At 35.7% G+C, this 13,527-nt stretch overlaps 3 protein-coding genes across 13 annotated transcripts in view; 1 reads left to right on the forward strand and 2 right to left on the reverse strand.

Moving 5' to 3' along the window:
• fxyd6l (FXYD domain containing ion transport regulator 6 like) overlaps positions 1-7,838 on the reverse strand; it is a 33,825-nt gene extending 25,987 nt beyond the window's left edge. For 4 of the 8 annotated variants that reach the window (XM_048211606.1, XM_048211599.1, XM_048211595.1 and 1 more), the window contains exon 1: positions 7,679-7,812. The gene's annotated coding sequence lies outside the window, so the exon portion shown is untranslated. Of the gene's footprint in view, positions 1-7,678 lie in introns of all 8 variants that reach the window. The other 4 variants (XM_048211588.1, XM_048211607.1, XM_048211603.1 and 1 more) reach the window with 4 other exon arrangements.
• Positions 495-9,954, forward strand: si:dkey-56f14.7 (engulfment and cell motility protein 1). 4 transcript variants are annotated; one of them, XM_048211584.1, is made up of 9 exons: positions 503-626; positions 1,449-1,518; positions 2,325-2,366; positions 5,561-5,697; positions 6,113-6,225; positions 6,978-7,085; positions 7,547-7,626; positions 8,816-8,893; positions 9,130-9,954. In XM_048211584.1, the coding sequence occupies exons 3-9, from the start codon at positions 2,361-2,363 to the stop codon at positions 9,340-9,342; spliced, it is 735 nt and encodes a 244-aa protein (XP_048067541.1). In that variant the 5' UTR covers positions 503-626; positions 1,449-1,518; positions 2,325-2,360; the 3' UTR covers positions 9,343-9,954. The 4 variants fall into 4 exon arrangements, with proteins under 4 accessions (XP_048067543.1, XP_048067540.1, XP_048067541.1 ...); XM_048211586.1 differs by lacking the exons at positions 1,449-1,518; positions 9,130-9,954 and adding an exon at positions 8,973-9,071 and having other exon boundaries at positions 495-626; XM_048211583.1 differs by lacking the exon at positions 1,449-1,518 and having other exon boundaries at positions 500-626.
• Positions 9,552-12,794, reverse strand: LOC125280837 (serum paraoxonase/arylesterase 2-like). Its single transcript, XM_048211587.1, has 5 exons — positions 11,786-12,794; positions 11,495-11,695; positions 11,312-11,393; positions 10,993-11,121; positions 9,552-10,811 (listed from the first exon to the last, which is right to left on the reverse strand). The coding sequence occupies exons 1-5, from the start codon at positions 11,935-11,937 to the stop codon at positions 10,650-10,652; spliced, it is 726 nt and encodes a 241-aa protein (XP_048067544.1). The 5' UTR covers positions 11,938-12,794; the 3' UTR covers positions 9,552-10,649.
• Between the last annotated feature and the right edge of the window lie 733 nt (positions 12,795-13,527).

Genomic DNA, 13,527 nt, shown 5'->3' on the forward strand with positions numbered 1-13,527 from the left:
TTCTTGCATAACACACCTTACATAAATCCTCAGCATTGTTCCTATAATGAGTCTTGAGTCTAACTCATTAGGAGGGCGAGTTGATTAATGCTGTAGCAGTGGTGTTTCTGCATCCTACATTAATCAAATTTGAGGTGACATCTTTCAGAACACATTTAAGACTAGTCTGGTCAGGCATTACAAAGGAGGCTGTTGGAAGCCTTTTAATGGTACTTGTACATACAGCAGCACTGGAACTGAATCGGGTTAGGAATATTATTTTTAATTTTGTGCATATTCTCATCATGAGGACTTCTTGAATGTTTAAAACTTACTACTGACTTTGTGTTACATCTGTGGAGCTCTGATGTTAGGTGCATCTCAAAACCTGTGGTAATTTGTGGCCCCATTCCAAAACCTTACTGGCAAGTTCTCTATATAGAGAAGTTCTCATGAACAATATTGTGGCCTCGAAACTTTTTTAGGAACTGAATCTACCACCTGTGTTGCACTGCTGTGACATTTATTGAAGATAAGGAAGAAAAGCACATTTGCTCAGGAGGATTCTGTACATTAAACATGCTGACGCTGCAAAGAAACCTCTGCAACTATATAGCAGATACATCAGTATAGCACACTGCAGATTGGTGAGTTTTGTTTTCTTCTTGGACTGCAAGAAGTTTGATGTAATGCTGCTTCTTGCTAGAAATACATTTTAAGTGGTTTTAAAAATCTAAGTATATCCTACTGATAAAAGGTATCAGTAAGAGATATATATATATATATATATATATATATATATATATATATATATATATATATATATATATATATATATATATATATATATATATATATATATATATATATATATAGATATATATAGATATATAGATATATATAGATATATATATATATATATAAAAAAATGTTAGAAAAGATTTCAAATAAATGTTGTTCTTTTGAACTTTCTATTCAAAGAATCCAGAAAAATCACTGTTTCCACAAAAATATTAAGCAGCAGAATGGTTTTCAACATTAATAAGAAAAATTTTTTCTTGAGCAGCAAATCAGCCTATTAGAATGATTTCTGAATGATCATGTGACAAGACTGGAGTAAAGGCTGCTGAACATTTGGCTTTGCCATCACAGGCATACATTTTTAAAATATACATAAAAAAATAAAATAAAATTACTTTAATAAAAATTTCACAATAGTACTTGTTTATCAAATAAACGAAACCTTGAGAAGCATGAGACTTTTAAAAAATAACTTCTGAATGGAAGTCTATATTAGGTCTGTGTGAATCTTTTATCCTTCTTGTAGTTCCTTATAGTATTAGTTTAGTTTCACCATTGTGACAATCTATTTCACAGTTTTGTGGAGAAACAAATTAAAACGCCACAAAAAACAATTTCCTTTTTACACTTTAAAAAGAACTCACATTGTCCACCATTTCCTTTTTCAGTTTAATAATTGGAGCTTTCAGCAAACAGAGGAATCACTCCCTGTTAAGGGGAACATTCGAATCAACTGCGGTCAGTACTTTAGTTTGTGGAAAATCAATTGAGGCGAGGGTTTCTTTTAAACAAATTACCAAGCCCTAAAAATGAAAAATGGATTCTTCAGAAAACATGTTTGGATTACAGACTTTTGGGGGCTTCTTGTCATTTTCTGGATCACTGTATGTACAGTATCCCACAGAAGTGAGTACACCCCTCATATTTTTGTAAATATTTTATTATATCTTTTCATTTGACAACACTGAAGAAATGACACTTTGCTACAGTGTTAAGTAGTGAGTGTACAGCTTGTATAACAGCATAAATTCCAGCATCATATCCAGAGGTTATAGACTACGCCATCTTTATGTAGAGCAACAATACTTTTTTTCAGATCCTCAGAGAGTTCTTTGCCATGAGGTGCCATGTTGAACTTCCAGTGACCAGTATGAGAGAGTGAGAGCGATAACACCAGATTTAACACACCTGCTCCCCATTCACACCTGAGACCTTGTAACTAACAAGACACATGACACCAGGGAGAGAAAATGGCTAATTGGGCCCAATTTGGACATTTTCACTTAGGGGTGTACTCACTTTTGTGGCCAGTGGTTTAGACATTAATGGCTGTGTGTTGAGTTATTTTGAGGGGACAGCAAATTTACACTGTTATACAAGATGTACACTCACTACTTTACATTGTAGCAAAGTCACATGAAAAGATATATAATATTTACAAAAATGTGAGGGGTGTACTTCTGTGAGATACTGTATGTTTTCATTGTATGGAGGGGGGAAAAAGCAGTCTGAATGTACTAATTAACATATGTTGTATTCCACAGAACACAAGAAATAAAGTCATATCGATATAGAACAACATGAGGGTGAGTGCACAAAAATTTACATTTTTGGGTGAACTGCCAGAAAGTCTCTGGTATCATCACCTGTAATATTTCAATCAATCGCTTTAAGGTAAACCAGGCTACATCATAATACACAGATGAATTAAACCCTGAAATCTATGGGTCATCCCTTACCTGATGACTAACCTCCATCATAAACAAAAACATCTAAGTTTCTAGTCTGCCCCCCATACAAACATGCTGTGATTCATGGGATGCATCAAGTACATGTCTCTTATCCGACGTTGCCTTGACATGCAGTACGTAAGCAAATCTGACAAGGAAGCAGAGGATGAGAATAGAGTGAAAGAGCGAGTAAAAGGAAGAGGCTGCAAGGCTTTTATTGTGTAAGACTGGGGTAAGCAGAGTCCCGCCACCAGCCCGACAGGCCACACTGAACTGGTTTCCATGACAACAGAATTCTAATGACTACACCCCTGGCTTTTGCTTTGATGGAGAACGATGCTACTGGATCTCGACGTTTCCACACTTCGTCACACCTTTTCCCTTTCACAATAAATGTCAGACTCTTGTCAGGGCCCGAAATACATCAACAACTTCACTGCGATTTAGCTAGACAGACTATCTCTTAAATCATTATCTTTTGGTCCTGTCCTCCCCCATCCCCCATCCCCCATCCCTCCATCCAACCTGCTCATGCTCTCCCTCTGTGATCCACCCATGTGACCATAGCCAGCTGTTCATTGGCTGGCACCACGAAGGCATCTGCCCAATCGGTGCAGATCACTCATATAAACAAGCAAAGCAGCATTCTAAGGATTCAGAACTGAGTCTTTCTTTCAGTGAGGAGTCAATGGGAAATACTACATTGGGTTCTACTACTTTGTTTCTCCCCTTTCTCATACCCACACACAGACGGGATCTTCTCCTTTTGAGAGAACTATCCTTGCTGTAGGACCATCTGCTGTCGCCTGCATCACTTCTTTCGCCCCATTTCCACTGTGACCAGATTACAGTGTTTATGGTTCATTCCTTTTCGATATACACATGCAAATTTCAGCACTGACACATGGACACGGTGTGACATGTAAGTACAGCGAGCCTTTAAATGACCATACCTTAACTGACTCTACTCACACAGTAACAGGAGAATCACAATAGTTGAAGAACTGAACGAATGGGTGATGTTGCGTTATTGTTTTGTTACTGTAAACATTGCATGATCATATAGAATACATTAGAACAGAGTCGGCTGGCAGATCCATTTAAAATATTTCTTTTGAAGTGCAGTCATGTTTTTGTAATGGTTTACATGGCAAGCTCAGAGCTTTACTATACAAATATTGTAAAATTATATCTGCTTTTAATTTTTCCATTTTTGTTTTGGAATATAAACATGAATTCTAGTTATATTCACTTTTTAGTACTCATATTTTTAGTCAAGGGATCTAATTATTGCTCATCTCTTCAATACCCTTTTGCTTTCTTTGTCACTGTGGGGAGGGGGGTGCATTATTGCTCACTCCTTGATATTATTAAAAGCTCCATTATCATTTTATTTATACTGGTGATTTATAGTGTTGCTGCTATACAAACATTTTTACTATCTAGAGGAATCAACAGTTTGTCTAGACAGGCGGTGTAATGAAATATATCGGAAGCATCAAAAAGTAGTCTGAATATTGTATGGTATAAAATTTTAATATATGGCTACAATTAATAACTGTCTATTTGCCTTACTCGATCCTTATGATCAAGTTAAATGATCTTACAATAGAAACATGATACAAAGCTGAGATGTTCCAGGAACCTGATCCTGCATGTGTTACTAAATATTGATTGACTAGTCCTCAAAGAAATAATATTATTTAATTAAATTAATTAATTATTTATATAATAATAATACATGTATTAAATAGATTTAATAAAGAAGATAGTTGTAATAAAATATACTCTCATTATGGAACATTTACAAATGTAAATTGAGTAATTAATTTCATTAACTGTTGTTTTATTCTCAGTAAAGTTTTTTTTTTGTCTCAAATAACAGCTATAAAAAGCAGTTTATAAAAACTTGAAATGTTCTTATACACACTTTTTAGTCTACTTGGTCTTGTTTTATTAATCCCCCAAGGATATTCCCTCCTGTAACCCAAATACAGTGTCAATGGTGTACAAGAATAAACTGATATTTAGGGTGTCAAGTTCAGATATTCTGCTTCTTGAGTCACTAAAATGCTCAATCAAAATGCTTAAAGTGATAGTTCATCCAAAAATGAAAATTCTGTCATTTACTCACCCTCACGTAGTTCCAAATAACAGAATCATGTCCCCCCCCCATTGACTACCATAGTATTTATTGTATTAAATGGGGGGGGCGAGACATTTGGCTACTGACATTCTTCCAAATATCTTCCTTTGTGTTCAGCAGAACAAAGAAATTCATATAGTTTTGGAACTACTTGAGGGGGAGTAAATGACAGAATTTTCATTTTTGGGTGAACTATCCCTTTAAGTACACACTTAAGTGTCAATTGAATTTTTTTTTTTTCTCAATTGCTTTTTTTTTTTTTTTTTTTTTTTTTTATTGACACTCAAGTGTACAAATTTGAAATAGAAATGTCATTGCACTTTTTCAACCACCATGAATTTACTAATTGAAGAAAATCTCTAACATGAGTAATAAATAGATGCTGCAGGTCAAATGATGAAAATACTTTGTACAAAGCAATAAGACAAAACACATTTCAACAGAGAAACAAACCATAACCAATGTGTCCTCTCTACAGACATTAGCTGGCCTACTCTCTTTAGTGCACTGTGTCAGCATGTTTCTCCCCAGGCTCTGACTGTGTCACAGCACTGTTGGAGATTAGACTGACAGGGCCTTAATCCCATAGAGCTCCTCAGTTCCCCCTGCCAGACCCCAGCACTGTGCCAGGCCTGTACCCAACGGCCACACAAAGGGATGCAAGGTCTGAGATAAAGAAAAACTCCATTAAGTCACACAGATAAAGCACATAAGAGAAGACTCAGACTAAAACCGCAGTGTAGCCAACAGCAAGTCACTTGATAAGACACAAAACGTTCTTCAACAGCAAACTACAATGACAGCTGGTGAAGCCTCCGGGTCTTCAAGCCAAAGAAAATCCTGTCATGAACAAAGTAAAAAGATGTGTTGTTGCATATTTGAATGACTGTCTCTACCCCGGTAGGTGGAGAAAAAACAGAAGTGGTACACCACCCAAAGTGTCACGCTGCGGTTTAACACGGTGGACAGTGGCAGGCCACACAGGCCCTTGCTGAAGTCAGAGATGTTAAGCCAGGACGACCCCAAATCACGGCCAATGCTGTAAGAGCATCCTCTTATAGGCTAGAAAACACATTTAGACTTTATAAATGAAGCATTTCACTGCTGGTTCTGAATGTCCTGTCTGATTTTTCCTTTTTGGTTCATTATTAATTTTCTGTTAAAACACTTATTCTCTGTTAAATGCATCTTACGGTGGTAGCTGGCCATTAGCTGATGAACTAGCTTTTGTGTTCCTTTTAATTGTTCTATGTGAACAACAGCTCTGCTGCATCTTGTTGCTTTTCACTTTTTGTATTATTTTTTTTTTTAAATACGCTGTGTTGAGATACAAGAAATTCAACTTTTAAAGTCAGCATGAAGCAGAAGTTGCAATGGTATTTTCTTTCTTATTGTGATGTATATCTAGGACTGCACGATTAACCTAAATAAAATCAAAAACGCATTATGTATTTAGAGAACTACGAGAGAAACTCCAGCCAGAGGTGACCGAACTGATTAAACGGCAGAGGTTGAACCGCCTGTGTGAAGGGACTTGCTTTAGGAAGATCAGTGCTCGTCGCAGACAAGGTCAGTTACTCATCCAAAATCAGGCTACAGTTACATGTGATTCAATTCATGGATTCAGTTCCAAATTCAGAAAAGCCATTTGATGGATTCGATTGCAGTTTTATAGATGTAATGTATATCACTAACAAAAACATCACATTGTACACCGGACTGATTGATTGAATCATATTGGACATATAAATTGAAGGGGGATGCTGTATTTGAACTCTTCCTATAGCTTAATGTCTATTAAGATTATGCACATTTTTAATAATCTACTCAAATATAGGGCATCACAGGCTTAGGTTCCCCTGACCACCTTACCCTAATGCTTGGTCTGTTTGATATTGCATTATATTGAACAAGGATATGAATATATTAAAAGGATAATCTCATTCTATATTTGGGGCACACAACAGCCTATATGCAAATACTCCATATATATATATATATATATATATATATAAATAAAACGTTTAATTCAAAACCTATTGATATTAAATATTCATTAAATATTCAGCATGAAAGAGCAGCTTGTTAGTCGCAGGCTTAATGATGCTTTTAATCAAAAGTGATTCACTGCTGCTTTAATTAAAATCTGATTTTCATATACAGTGTTGTCCTAATAGTGGAAAAACTATAAAATCTGATTGGAATGCATCAAGACAAAGCAAGCTATTTGTGCAAGAGAGAAGAAAACAGCCAAACAACAACTTGTACAGTACATAACATGCATATTCTTATATGTATAAATCTCCCGTCATGTCCCCTAGACAAGTTCTGGTACTGCCGTCTATCACCAAACCACAAAGTGTTACACTATGGAGACATAGAGGAGTTCTCACAAGGACAAATATCACATGACTCTCTCCAGGAGAAAGGTGAGTAACACACTTTTTGATTAGTAGTGGCTGGCCCTACCTTATGGAAGAGTTTACCTGTTCACATCAGATCGGCTTCCACCTTATCCATGTTCAAATCTTGTCTCAAAACACATCTTTTTTCCTTGTCTTTTAACCTTTAGTTCTGTTTGTTCTCTTGATGATTCTAAATGTATGTTTCTTTATTCTTTGTGTTCCATTTTTTGCTTTTAATGTACAGCACTTTGGTCGGCCTGTGGCCGTTTTCAAATGTGCTTTAGAAATAAATAGAACCTGAACTTAAGTAACAAAGTTGTAAATGAAAACTGCTGTCTTTCGAACTATAATGGCTTGTATTTTTAATCACATTTATTGTTGATGCCATATTGACAAGCTTGAAGCAAACTAGAGCTAAATGTGCTCATTTTTAAGTATTCTGAATTTGTCAACTCTCCATAACAATCCATCTTCTCTACATTCAGTGACAGTAGCAGATATCAAAGCAGTGATAACAGGTAAAGACTGCCCACACATGAGGGAGAAAGGAGCACTTAAGAATAAGGTAAGAAGTATTAATTATTGTAATAAGTAACTTGACAAGTAGATAAACTCACCAAATAGGATTAGGTTTTGTGGATCCAAACTCAAAGCAGAAAAGAAAGGTCGATTTTAGGAGAAGAATCTTGCAGAGGCAAATTACATGAAGTTTTCAACTCAAAATGATAACTAGCAAAAACAACCACAAGGAAAGACAACAACGGAACACAAACGGCCACATTAACAGCTGAAAACAATTAGCATAGCAATTAATTTAGTAATTTCAATTAAGTCCAAATGACGCCATCTAGTGGTTAGATGTATCAGATAGGACTAATGGCTTTAACTCGACTTCCCCTTGCTGGCGAAATATTTCATTTTTGACAGGAATGAAAACGGGGATGTGAGGAAAGGACACAGTGTTTTCAATGATATATATGTGTGAGTGTGTGTTTATGAAGGGATATTCCTCTCTCAAATCTCATTTTTTAGAACTGAATCTTTTTACAGTTTTAAATTGGAGCTGGGAGAATTAGGAAGAAAGGCAGCATTTGTGATTTGGTTAAAATTTGGTAAAATTGGATAAGGGGACATACCATGGGGAAATTTTGAGCTGTGGTGCATGGTTAAGATATCTCTGGATTACAGTCAGGACACTTTCCAAAGGGGAAATTTGAACTGCGTTGCATAGATAAGATAACTCCGGAAGGGGGATTTGGGCTGTGTGGCGCAGTTTGAGGTGTCTTGGCAAAAGGGGAGATTGAAACTTTGTTTATCAGTTTGAAGTGCCTTAACAGGTAGCAGTCCTGTCGTGTGAGAAAGATCCATTTAGATCCACTCTGACAGACAACTACAACAACAAAAAAACTCCCTAAGACTTACTAGCTCATCCATCCAGATAGCAAAATTCTGTTTTTACTGTTATTTCTATTCCTTATGTTCTATTTTTATTATTCCTCTTTATGTAAAGCACTTTGAATTACCATTGTGTATGAAATGTGCTATACAAATAAAATTGCCTTGCCTTGCCTAAATTGACCTTGTTGGAAACTACAGCTTTCCAGCTGGGTGACTTTGGGAGGAGGGTGTAACGGTGACAGAAGCCATCTGTTTTGCAAAGGCACCCGTAGTAAAGTGCAAATGGGAATTGTGGGAGAGGAAGTGAGGTCAGGTACACTGGGGTTGGGGATTATTACTCTTTCTCTGCTTTTCAGGAGCTGCTGGAGCTGGCTTTTTCCATTCTCCATAACTCTGATGAATATCTGAACTTCATTGCTCCAGACAAGCATGAGGTGAGTATCGTAATATACAAGGCCAAGCAAAAATGTATACTTGTCTCATAGAATGATAAAGAACTTTGTTCTTTATAAGATAACAATATCAACCCGTCGTGTGGACATCAAAAGCCATTATAAGTAGGCCTGTTTCTTTAATAGCCCAAGTTATCTTTTTACTCGTGCGCTGCTTGTCATTGTAGTTTGAACAATACTCTTATTTATACTATTTTCCTTTCTTTTATATTCACTAGTACTGCATTTGGACTGATGGCTTGAATGCTCTTTTGGGAAAAGAGATGACAAGTGAGCTTACAAAATCAGATATGGACACTCTGGTTACTATGGAGCTGAAACTTCGCCTCTTGGACCTTGAAAACATTCAGATTCCTGATGTTCCTCCTCCTGTTCCCAAAGAGCCCAGCACTTACGACTTTGTTTACGACTTTACCCAGCAGCACACTTGAGACTGGAATAAAGTCCTTACTCAAGCTGGTAATTAGCTGTAAGGAAGGAGTGCTCACATTTTTGCTATCCCCGTTTCCTCTCTTTCCCATTATATGGCGAAAATCATGTTCAGATCATACGTTTTCCTCTAGATTGTGACTATGATGTGATGCTTTAGTTTTCTATTTCCTTTAAATGCCTTTCATGACTTCTGAAAAGAGAAACTCAGTAACATTTCTTGTTTTAATGAACACTCAACTTGGCATCAGTCACAACATGTATGTGCAAGTATGGAGTCGAGAATGGATTTGTTTCACAATCATATTAAAATTCGGAAGCTACATTAAGTCATGAACACATACAAATCACTCAAGACAGTTACATTATTGTGCTAGTCATTAGACTTAAGAATGATTCCAGAGTCAACTAAATCACACTGAACACACACAGCCACGCATTAAGCTAGAATCATAGAAGCAGGTGTTTTGAAAACAGATTATTTTACCCTTTAAGATATAAAAGGTCTTTGATTAACTAAGTTGGACACATTTTCTCTTCCAAAACATGTGACGTGCTTTCCTGTTACCCAATATACATTTTGCATTAAAATAAATTGAGCTGTTTAATCATTACCATTGTAGTATCATTCATACTGGCAAGGTTTGGATTTACAATTTGGACTTTTTTTAGTCTTAAAATGGTTCTTTAACAGGGCAAACAAGATATAAGTGCCATCCCAAACACTTTGGACATGTCATATTGCATTTTATACACCCTGAGAGATCATTGTGCTTCTGACAGTTGCAATACATTGATTCCAGTGAGCAAAATGTTTTGTCTATTAGTTCTTAAAAAGTTTTTTTTTAATCAGCGTAAAGAACATTTTGAAAATCTAAAGAACCTTTTGTGGAATTTAAAGGCTCAATTTATGTTAAAGGTTCTTAATGGAACCATAGATGCCAATAAAGAACATATTAAGTATATTATTAATAATATAATTATTAATATTTCTTGTCAAGTTATAAGAAATTGAATCAAAAAGTCTCAATACAAGTCAACTCAAAACTATAACCCAAGTTTCACTCCACCCAAAGAGTGTATAATGATTATATCATAGGAAAAATGTAGTTTAAAACTTTTTAGATGAACTGTAGCATGTCAATGCAGAAAACGGTTGGCACTAATTGACATTTCAGAGGTCAACTCATCAAGAATAATTAGCAATATTTGTCTTTAAATGGTTTGTTGCAATAAGTCAATTTCTGAAATTATACACATTAGCCAAATCAAGTATTTTTTCATTGTTTGCTTCAAGTGAATATATTCACTATTTAAAGTCACAGATCAGAGCTTTCTGATAAACAGTTCCAATGAGCAGCTTTCCTCCATATGGGGCTGCCACTGAAGAAGCAATGATCACACTGCCATCATCTGCATACACCTGAGTCACCTGGGGCTTTTCAGAGAGGATGTTCTCAATCCTGATAACCTACAGGAGAATAAGGAATTATTGATTTTTGGAGGCTACTGTTTTACAGCTTAGAGCTGGGGGAAAAAATGTGGAGAGAATATGAATGTCAAATTACAATGAACACACGAAATACACATTGACAAAGAGGACTTTAAATAAATATCTATTTCCAGCAAACATGCAGAGAATACACACACACCTCAGAACCAGGTGGATCATTCGGATCACCAAGCATGAATTTGAAACCGTTTGGGTGGCAGCCCAGCCACAGATCTCCAGATTCACGGTCCACCTCGATGTTGTCAGGGAGTGAGCCCACATCAACTTCCTGGGTAAGAAAAGTGAACATGCAGTAAGAATAACAATATTAATGTATCAGCAGAGTGTTCTCCTAAAAAAAAAAAAAAAAAATACATCATGTACTTTTATGGTTGTTTTATTTGAAGCTAACACAACAAACAAAGCTAAAACTCAAAATATTCCATATGGGAAACAAATATCATGTATTTTGTGTTTACCTTTACGTGAGACAATACAGTGTTATTCTGTATCTCCATGACGGCAATTGTGTGCTTCAGAACATCTGACACATACAAATGCCTGAAATAAATTGTTACTTGTATTAATAACATAAGGGGACATAAGAATTACATTTTGCTGTGCTTTAATTAACGCAGATCTTGAAATTTTTTCCAACTTGCCTTTTGTTGGGTGAGATATTTATGCCATTGGCACATAGGAAACCCTCTGCCACAACCTGCACGGTCTCAGGGCTGAAGTAGACAACGTCACACCAGGGCAAAGAGAGAAACGACTCCACCAACTTGAGAATCTCATTTGTGAAGTAATGATCATTGGTGGCATAAAAGCTTTCGGCCCCCACAGCTACTATGTCATTCACACTAAAAAATGCACAGAAATAAACAGAAATGTATACTTTGCCTGGGTTTTTGGGGAGGTATAGAAATACTGTGTTTTGAAGAAGCACATACTTATGCAGAAGTTCATGCTTGATGGTCTTGATGTATTGAAGGGCATTTTCATTCTCAACAAATCTGAAAATCTCCACTTGGCTTTTGCCTTGAGGATGATTAACAACAAACACATATATGGCACCATCTGTAATGAGAGAAGAGGAATTCATACAATATTAGACTTCTATCAAACTCATACATTTATAAGGTTTATACAGTGCCCCTAGGGACATGTTGAAGGAAAATTATAAGTCAGCGCTTTTGCATTCTCATCTCGCATTCTCCCCCGAGAAACTTTGTGTTCACTCACAAAATGTTTTGAGTTTCTCAGGGATCGCAAAAGCGTTGAAATATAATTTTTCCTCCCATCTCATATTTTTTCCATCACCATGTCTCCGTAGGTTTAAAAGTGAAGATCACATCACTGACAAAATGTAAACAACTTTGACCACTAGGGGTCTAGTTTTTCTTACTACGATTTGAAAAATATAATTTTAAAGGTGGGGTATCCATTTTTTCAACTACACTGTTTGGAAGTTAGTCGGGCCGATACCAACAACAAACGCACAACCAATCAGCATTAGGGGGCGTATGACGATCGAGGAGAGAGAACAAGCAAAAGGAAGATTTGAAAAGAAAAAGAAAAAGCAAAAAAAACACAGAAAGAGAAATGATGAGACGATACAAAAGAGCTCAAAAGAATATAACTGGAATCAGTGACATAGCACAAATCCGCGGGGCCCCCCGCGAGCCGAAAGTCCGTGGTCTGTTTATAGTGAAACAAATTAGAAGAAAAGTATTTCGTATTAAACAGGTTGTTTTTTTAAAGTTGGTGCTTGAAGTAAATCTGCTCTTAATTTTCATTGATGACTGCAGTGTTATAGACTGTTAACAATTTTAATTATAGGCCTATAATTCATTGTATAATAGACCAAAAAATGTTTAAATAAAAGAGGAGCTAATAGAATAATCTTTTATTATCCTCACAGCACACCAGTTATGCAGTGATGCGCTATGAAATTATTACAGAGCAGATTTCTATTATAGGCCTAATATTAATTTAATAATAAAAGTAGCCTAACCTAATAGTAATAATAATAGACTAGAAGAAATGCCAAATCTAGGGCTGTCAAACGATTAATAGCGATTAATCACATACAAAATAAAAGTTTGAGTTTGCCTAATATATGTGGGTGTACTGTGTGTAATTATTATGTATATATGAATACAAACACATTCATGTATATATTTGAGAAATATTTACAAGTATATGTATTCATTTATATTTTCATATAATTTATATTATATATAAATAAAAATATTTTGTACATAATAACATATTTCTCTTAAATATATACATTAATTTGTGTGTATTTATATATATACATAATTACACACAGTACTACTCACACATATATTATGCAAACACAAACTTTTATTTTGTTTGCGATTAATCGCGATTAATCGTTTGACAGCCCCAGCCAAATCCTCTTAATATTGCAAATATTTGATGCTTTTGACAATATATCTGGCTATTGTCGATACATGATCATCATCTGTTGACGCATCTTAGCACAGGGGGGTTATCGTGTATCTCGTAGCAGGGTGGTTAGGATTGGAGAATGAGTTTTGGAGGCGGAGCATTGAAGTGAGGGGTGGGTTTGTTTGGGTTGATTTCAAATATCAATAATGTCCAACAGCATAGTTGAAAAAATGGATACCCCACCTTTAAGCTATTTCTTATGTGTAGATATTGTACA

The sequence above is a fragment of the Megalobrama amblycephala genome, linkage group LG13, assembly GCF_018812025.1.
Source record: "Megalobrama amblycephala isolate DHTTF-2021 linkage group LG13, ASM1881202v1, whole genome shotgun sequence".
Classification (NCBI taxonomy): domain Eukaryota; kingdom Metazoa; phylum Chordata; class Actinopteri; order Cypriniformes; family Xenocyprididae; genus Megalobrama; species Megalobrama amblycephala.

Excerpts from the sequence above, each read along its gene's own strand:
- LOC125280837 (XM_048211587.1), bottom strand. The coding sequence starts at position 11,937 with ATGAATTCCTCTTCTCTCATTACAGATGGTGCCATATATGTGTTTGTT. Across the intron at positions 11,394-11,494 it reads AATATCTCACCCAACAAAAG|GCATTTGTATGTGTCAGATG; the intron begins GCAAGTTGGAAA and ends AATTTATTTCAG. Across the intron at positions 10,812-10,992 it reads ATGATCCACCTGGTTCTGAG|GTTATCAGGATTGAGAACAT; the intron begins GTGTGTGTGTAT and ends ATTCTCCTGTAG.
- si:dkey-56f14.7 (XM_048211583.1), top strand. Across the intron at positions 6,226-6,977 it reads CAGTGCTCGTCGCAGACAAG|ACAAGTTCTGGTACTGCCGT; the intron begins GTCAGTTACTCA and ends CATGTCCCCTAG. Across the intron at positions 7,086-7,546 it reads TGACTCTCTCCAGGAGAAAG|TGACAGTAGCAGATATCAAA; the intron begins GTGAGTAACACA and ends CTCTACATTCAG.